This window comes from Zonotrichia leucophrys, chromosome 18, assembly GCF_028769735.1.
Source record: "Zonotrichia leucophrys gambelii isolate GWCS_2022_RI chromosome 18, RI_Zleu_2.0, whole genome shotgun sequence".
Taxonomy (NCBI): Eukaryota; Metazoa; Chordata; class Aves; order Passeriformes; family Passerellidae; genus Zonotrichia; species Zonotrichia leucophrys.
Window position 1 is genome coordinate 7,976,859 of NC_088187.1, and position 8,073 is coordinate 7,984,931.

Below are 8,073 nucleotides of genomic sequence, written 5' to 3' on the forward strand. Positions count from 1 at the left end.
CAGGGAGAGCTGCCCAGACAGGGCCTGTTTGCTGCCCACAGCTCATCGAAGACCTGCGGAAGGAGCTGGAGCACCTGCAGCTGTACAAGCTGGAATGTGAACGTCCTGGACGTGGCAGAAGCTCTTCCTCCAGCCTGAGTGAATTCAATGCCAAAACCAGAGAGGTGGAAATGGAGCATGAAATAAAACGGCTGAAGCAGGTGAGCAGGGAAGGGCCTCTCAATCCACATCAAACGTACAGGAATACCTTGAAAAATGCAAACCCAAACACTCTGCCTTCAGATTTTGTCCCCTCCTTTCTCACACAAGCACAAGGGCCTCATTGCATCTGTGCAGGAGTTCTTGCACTGGTGATGTAAATTGTGCCCCAGGATAACTCAGGCAGGGAGGCCTTGTCACTGGAGGTAAGAGTGGCTGTCAGCTGCAGCCTCACTGTATGTCATCCAAGCTACCTGTGATGTTAAAATATTTTTTAAATGAAACCTTGTAAGAAGAACTTAAAAAACAATGTCTTTTCATCCTTAAATAGGAGAATCAGAAACTTCGTGACCAAAATGATGATCTGAATGGACAGATTCTCAGCCTCAGTCTTTATGAAGCTAAAAACCTCTTTGCAACACAAACCAAGGCCCAGTCACTGGCTGCTGAAATCGATTCTGCATCGAGAGATGAGGTAATGCGCTTTTCTAATCAGGTACTACTTCCAAGAATATGCAATTTTCAATGTAATTAACTGTCAAGGTGGAACTCTCTGAAGCTGACAAATGAACGACAGAAAATTCTGCTTTGCTAGGAGTTCAAGGGTGTTAGAAAATTGCCTTAAATCTAACACTGTTTTGGTATCCTTATATTATAACTCTCCCATTTTTCTCTCAAAAAAATTGAATTATTAGGATCTCAATGAACTGTTTTGCAGTTCTAACATTTTGTATCTTGCAGAGTAATGTGAGAGCATGACATTAATTTCATACAAAAATGGCCATTGCTAGTTACTTTAATTTTTACTTTCTGTTCCAGATTTAGTTCATGTTACTTCACTAACGAGCTCTTACTTATATATTTGAGCCATATATTCCTGTAGCAGAGCTGAATTCTTGGAGAAAGTAACTTCTGTGCAAATAATAACTTGGTATTGCTTTGAAAGATATTCTGGGGAACCTGTTTGTATGTGGGCTGAGTCCAGCTGGTGTAGCTTCCTCTGAGCTCCAGGACAGATTGTGAGATCAGGCCAATGGATACATGAGAGCTCCCAGGGAAGAAGACAGGGTAGTGGTGAAGGAGATTAAAGGAATTGTTTGTCCTTGATGCTTTATCTCTTCCAGACAGAACTTCCCATTTCTTCATCAAGAAAAGTTGTGAGACAGAAAAGTCCTTTTTACCCAGTCTGTACTGGACTGACCTGTCAGCCTTAGCTCCTGGGCAGGCCCTTGAAGTGAAAGCCCTTGAATTATGTATTTGAGAACTTAATTTTGTGCTGAACCAGAGCACTGTGAAGAAAGGCTGTTTGCTTGTAAAGCTCTAATTAGGTAAAAGCAAACTGGCTTTTGGTATTGTCAAGAAAAATCTGACTTTGTCCCTTTCAATCTCGTGGCTCTGGCTCATGTGAGGAGTATCCAGCACTCCCCCTTTAAAGGAGGAAGGTGCCTGAAAGCTGTGGCCCAGACTCAGCAAAACCTCACAGACCTGCACAAACTGTTCCCATTGTGCCATTTTTCCTGTATGAGCAGAACAAAGGTAACAATCTGCAGATTCAGGGTGGGACTTCTGTGAAGTCTTATGAAAATGGACAGGCAAATAACATGAGCTTTAGGAGGATCTGGGGCTCTGGCAAGCCTTGGCAGCTTTTTCAGTTTGGCATTAAACATTCAGAGATGAAAAGCAAAGCAGTCTTCATCTTTAGAGAGGTTGAGGGGCCTTTTACAGCCAAAAATCTGGTGAAACACATGTATTTAATACAGAACATTGAGTAGCAAGTGGATTGTTCTTGTGGAGTATGTAGTGGTTGTTTTGGGGATTTTTTTGAGAGAGAGTATGCACATCTCTCAAAAAAATCCAGAGGAATTCTCAAAGAAGCACATGTTTTTCCTGGTGCAAAACACTGACATATTTGTTTGGTTCAGCAGCCTTTCATGCAAACACGTTTAGATTTCAGTAGTAATGAAAAAATTGAGTATCATGAATCTCTTGCTCTGAGATGAAGCAGTTGATCCATGGTATGGATGCAGGATGGATTGGCTTGTTAGATGGGGAACTTGTTTCAAATGACCTGCCAGAAGATCCCTGAGATGACTCTTCACCACTTTCTTTGATAGCAAAGATTTGTAGCATACAGAATTGTTTCTAGTACAGATACAGGGAGGAGCTGGAGTTAGAAAACCTGTCACAAAAGGAATTGGTGGTCTTGAGCAGGCACTGGTCTCTCACCTGTCTCAATTTCAGGCTGTTACATAAACTACTGAGAATATTTCAGGAGTAACTTGGAAATGTTGTGTTTTAGCTCATGGAAGCCCTCAAAGAACAGGAGGAGATAAATTACAGATTGCGACAGTATATGGACAAGATAATTTTGGCAATCCTGGACCACAATCCATCTATCTTGGAAATAAAGAATTGAAGAGAATATGAGAAGGAAAAGCAGCAACTGCCTGATATTTCTGCACATGCCACTGGATCTGAGCAGCACTCTGATACTGTAAATGAACCTATAAATGATATAATACACACTAGGTGTGAGTGTGGGTGCGCGGGTGTGTTTCTATGATGTTTGGTACACTGTTATTTGTCATTGAATTGGCTTGGTTAGACTTTTTCCATGCACTTTCAATACCTGTGATGAGATGGATACTGTATATTAATGTCATAACAATATAACTGGATCATGTTGTTTTAGATACTGGACAAAATGACTCTACCTCTAGTTGTAAAGGTAAAAATAGACAATGGAAACATATGGATGTGGCCCTAACTTTAGGAGCAAGAATTTTTTTCTTTGTTCTTCCAGGAATTTGGGTACCACAAACCAATTGACATACCCAGGTTCAGTTCCTGACTGGTGCTGACTGTAGTTTCCTATTTGATTTAGTTTTAGTACTTAAACCACACATCAGATTAAAAAAAAAAAAAAAAAAAAAACCACAAAAACAAAAAACCACCAAAACCACACAAAATTTGGGAAAATACACAAAGTAAATGGGAAGGAAGGGAAGATACTGCAGAATTTTTGCTGGTTATGAAAAATCACCATCCATTTGTTTGCCACTGTCAGCACAAAGTGTTTTTCATGTAAGATCACTTTGGAGCCTGCTTTTGGATGCTCTGAGCCTGCTCTCTAGTGTGTGTGCATGTGTGTTTTTTATGTCAGGGTCCCTGTAGCATTGAGGCAAAGAGGTTTCAAATCTGTTCCCCTATTTTCAGGGGTATATTATGGGCCATTAAAATGAATTCTGGGATTCTGCCCCTTCCCCTCACCCTGATTTTAAAGATTTCACTGAAGGAACACATTCCAATTCTTACCAAAAAAAACCCAAACAGAACAACAAAATATTTGCATGAAATATCTCACCTTAGAGGGAGGAGGAGGACCAGCCCTGCACATGATGTGCTGAGTTGCTTTCCCACCCCAGACAGCTGCACTCCTCTGGGAATGGCATTTCTGGGCAGGCTGTGCAGACAACGGCTGGTTCCTGGCACAGCAGTGGAGGACAGTCTGGGACAGAGTGGCTTCTACCTACAGGACAGGCAAAAGGAAAAGAGCTGCATCTTGCAGGAGCTGCCAGCCCAGACTGAGCTCACACGTGCATATCTAAAGCTCTGAGTAGGGAGCACATCCCAGTTTAGATGAGCAGTTGTGCAGGTGCTGAACTTTAGGTGAGTGCTGCATCTGCTCATGGACGTCAGTGGGACAGAACATTAAGCTTTAAAGTTGAGTGTTTGCTTAAATGCTGCCTTAAATAGGGATGACTTCAACATGTGCCTGTGTTCTCTAGAGCTGGATCTATACTGTAGGGCTAGGACATTTTTAATTAATAATGTAGCTTATATAAGGAGCTTATGGAATTGTTTGGGTAGTTGAATGCTAAAAACAAATTTTATTCCATGCACTTTTTTTTTAAAGTAAAACTTTCACACTTTTGATTCACACCAACTGGCACAGAAAAATCAGCCAGAGTATTTGGCTTTCCCCAGTGCATAGAGATGTTTCCTCTATTAAATACACTCCCCAGGAGAATGTTACAGTAGCAATGACTGTGCTTTTCTGTGTATTTCTTGCTGTTGGCAGTGTCTTGCCCCTAGTATTCTCTTGATGTATCTTGGTGTGTATATGTGATGCATTTTTCCTGAATTTGAATACATAAAACTGTATTCAGTTAGGGATGTAAATATATATAATTTTTTTTCTGCAATCTCTGTGCTCTTGCCTTCAGTGATGTGTTACTGGAGTGATGGGAAGCAGGGGACGTGCTGAAATCAGGCTTTCTTGAAGGCAAGAAAATAAAAACAGTTTGTTTCTATGTATCTGCATAGGCAGGTGTAAAGTAATGGAAAGAGAGAGGAGCCAGAGGAATGACTGAGACACAACAGCCCAGTGCACACAGGTCTGCAGTGCTCTGGGAGAAATGGGACAGTCTGCTTCAGTCTGTCATGTCACAGGGCTGGCTTCCTGAGGCTCCGGGGCAAACTGGAGGAAAGGATTTAAAGACCACTCCTTTGCCACCTGGGAATGGTGTAAGATGTAACACTGCAGCAGCTTCTGTTTGTTTAGAAGTAGGTAGAACCCCATGGAAACCCCACAGATCCACCTTTCCCACCTGCTGCTTCTTCTGGATGTGCCACCCAGAAGGTGGGAGAGAAGCAGTTCAGCCAGCTCGGTGCTTCCTGCCTGCAGAACTCCTCACCTGCACTGTGGTGATGGCATTTCCCTCTGCCTGGTGCTGTTTGTGGGAAGTGCCAGAGCCTTCACTCTTTGTAGGCCACAGAGAACTCTTGCACAGTGTCAGGGGGCTGTTGCAAACCTGCTGTGACCAGCAGGGCTGGGTGACACAGCAGCCCTGCTTCTGGAGCTGTGTTGCACTGCTGTGCTGCTCTCATGCAGAGCATTTCAGTTAGAGTGAAGCTCTTGCAGCTTAGGCTGGTGACTGAATGTTTCCCCCTAATTATTTTTAGGTAATCTGGACTCTGCTTCAAAATTTCAGTGATCTAAAGCCCAGTCCCATTAGGGTGGAAGTGTTGAGGACTGTTGCACTGAAAGCAAAGCCTGTGGACTTGAACAGAAGACATTATATTATAGTGAGAGCCAAGTTTTTGTGCAGATAATTATATGTAGGAGGTGAACAGTCACTAGTAGTGACATGTAGTCACTAAATCTGGCTGATATCCCAAAAGGAATGCTCTAGCCAAGGGTACTCAGCAGTGGAAATTTCTTAAATCTTGCAGGACTTCTTGTTCAGCTCTGTACCCAGCTGTGTAAGTATTTAGAAACTCTTCCTTGCTCCAGTGTTTGCATTTGAAGAGATGTCTTACCACCATGTTGGTGGTGTTTGTAGCTGTGTTTTATTGTGTAAAGGAGGTATCCTTCTGCTCCTGTGGGGCCCTTGGTGTGGTACTGCCATCTGTTACTGTGCAAATCATATCCAGATACTTACCATGTTTGACAAATAATGTGAGTTGGAGGTGGGAGAGGCATTTCACTGGCAGATATATTTTCCTCTAAGGTATCCACCTCTAAAAATACTAATTACTAAAAATACTAATTAGCAACTGCATTCTTAGACTGAGTAACTACAGATATTAGAGCAACTCATCTTGCAGCTCAAGCCCTGGAGAACCCTTTTATCCCAGAAAAGAAGTCACTGTGTTTTATGACAGGCAGGTAATTTGGTAATAAAGGATCACTTGGTGGCTCACTGGGGCAGGGAGGGGAGTGATCTGATAGCAGTGTTGCAGAGAGTGCATGTTCTGATCAAGTGGCAGACAGACACTGGCAGAACAGACAGGAGATGTTGCAAATGGGGAGACACTGACTCTGCTGTCTGTTCTCTGATAAATTTCTTATTTCTTTGCTGTGGACATCCTTTGTATTCTCAGGCTGGCCAGGCAAGTACAGCCTGCCTCTGTCAGTGCTGCTGTTGGTGGAACAAGGGCCTCCATTCCCTGGGTAAATCACTTGAGACACAGAAATGGGGTATCATGTCTCTAGCAATACACAGATGCAGTAAACACTCCTGTGTCAAACCCATGGTTCTCTTTAACCCTTGGGGGCGCAAACACAATCCCAGGTACTTTACCTTGACCTTAGATTCTGAAAAGCTAAATGATATTCTGGTCAAACCTGTTGCAAACCACTACAGGTATTTCTGGACAGTGGAAAATAAGACTGGCTTTTGGCTAGAAGCTGCCCTTGGTCAAGCTAATCCCACACAAGGTACTGCAGAAAAATTACCTCTTTCAAAACTTGCACTTAAGGAGTACCAGAAATGCAGTCTCTCAAGATTTTTCTGGTATTGGCTGCTTCCCTCCAGACTATGGTCTTCAACTGCTGCCTAGTTCTGATTTCAGAATGATGCTGATTCAAAACTGCTTTGACATCAAAAGAAGATTTTTCAGCTTTTTGAATAGCTTCTATTTAAGACTGAAGCTGTAAAGAATTTTTATTGAAGTGCAACATTGATGAATTGTAACTATCCCATCTATTTTTAAGGAATTTTAAATATGCAAATATGTAGGAAGTTTCAAAGAAACCCAGCATCCAAAGAACTTTTGTTGCCAACTTTCCTTTCACGGTCTTTGGGAAAAATTCAGATATTTCTCAGCCAGCTCTGTAGGGAGTTGAACACAGCATTATTAATTCTCAAAGATGTGTATCAACAAATATTTTGCTGTCTGAGTGCAGCAATGCTCCATTTACTGTGGTGGAACTGCATTGCTCTCCAGAGAGGATCTAGGGCAGTATTTAGGCTCCCTAATCTGGTTTGTAAATGAGGGCTTGGAAGCTGATATATAAACACACATTGTGGGCTGCTACACGAGGCACTGCTCACTGGTCTGTGCATCACAGTGCCCGTGACATGTGACGAGTCTAAGAACTAGAATTTACAAATAAAAGAATGCTTTTTTTACATTCTTTAATGGCAGTGAATATGCAGTGGTTTTCTCTTAAAACAAATACTGTATGGTGTGGTCTGAGGGATTTTTTTCCAAGGAAGGAAGGAAGTAGCAGCTGATCAAACACTTGCCAAATCAGTGGCTTGGCTTATACTGATTTAAGTGAAAACTTGACTCAGACTTTAACTGAGCAGCTCCTGGTGAAAGCAGCAATGCTCATATTCTTGTCAAGTCATTTGTTACTCAAGAAACATTGTCAAGAAGTCACAACTGGTTGGTTTTAAAGGACATAGTACCACAGTTCTGACATTTTGTTCCTTTGCATCTCAGTATTTTTGAATTCATTCAAAACATCGATCCTAGGAGCAGTTTGCTGTTAAATAATGCATGGGTTTCTAGTTAATGAGACTCTGCATGTAGCTTTAGAGTTTGATGAAGGTTGCAGTCAGTGCTGGGTTTGAATCCTGTCATTCTGCATAATGCACTGGGAGTTGGTCTGATGTGCAAGAGTTGTTTCTTTCTGGGACTCTTCCTCAGCATTCTGTTGAATTTACATTCTTGGTCTTGTCCCCAGCCACCATCAGGTGTCTGTGTGCCTTGGGGCAGCGCTTGGAGCAGATGGGAGGGACAAATTCAATATTCTTGGCTTTAGTGTGACTTAAGCTACCAAGGCAAGAATTTCAGTCCTGTGTTGGTACCAGACCAGTCCTGTCCTTGCCTTTTTTTGTGGTTGTGAAAACTGGTTGTGTCCCATGTACATGACAAAACTGTAGCTGGTTCTCATGGTATACAGGCAGGTGGGGTGAGTAAAGCTGAAGGTGATCCAGGTGAGGGATCCCTGGGCTGTCCAGGTTCTGTGCAGGTGTCCCACTGCACACTCTGGAGGCTCAGGCCTGCAGCTCAGCGTGGCCAGCACGGCACAGAGTGACAGCAGCAGCCCCTGAGGATCTCAGGCAGAATCTGCAGCAGGGC

At 42.7% G+C, this 8,073-nt stretch overlaps 1 protein-coding gene across 7 annotated transcripts in view; it reads left to right on the forward strand.

The window, feature by feature from the left end:
* Positions 1 to 3,114, forward strand: part of RAB11FIP4 (RAB11 family interacting protein 4) — a 109,808-nt gene extending 106,694 nt beyond the window's left edge. For 2 of the 7 annotated variants that reach the window (XM_064728864.1, XM_064728868.1), the window contains 3 exons: positions 42 to 200; positions 530 to 673; positions 2,498 to 2,752. In XM_064728864.1, the coding sequence (XP_064584934.1) occupies positions 42 to 200; positions 530 to 673; positions 2,498 to 2,614 (420 nt within the window). In that variant the 3' untranslated portion in view covers positions 2,615 to 2,752. Of the gene's footprint in view, positions 1 to 41; positions 201 to 529; positions 674 to 2,497 lie in introns of all 7 variants that reach the window. The other 5 variants (XM_064728867.1, XM_064728870.1, XM_064728863.1 and 2 more) reach the window with 4 other exon arrangements.
* Positions 3,115 to 8,073: the final 4,959 nt, after the last annotated feature.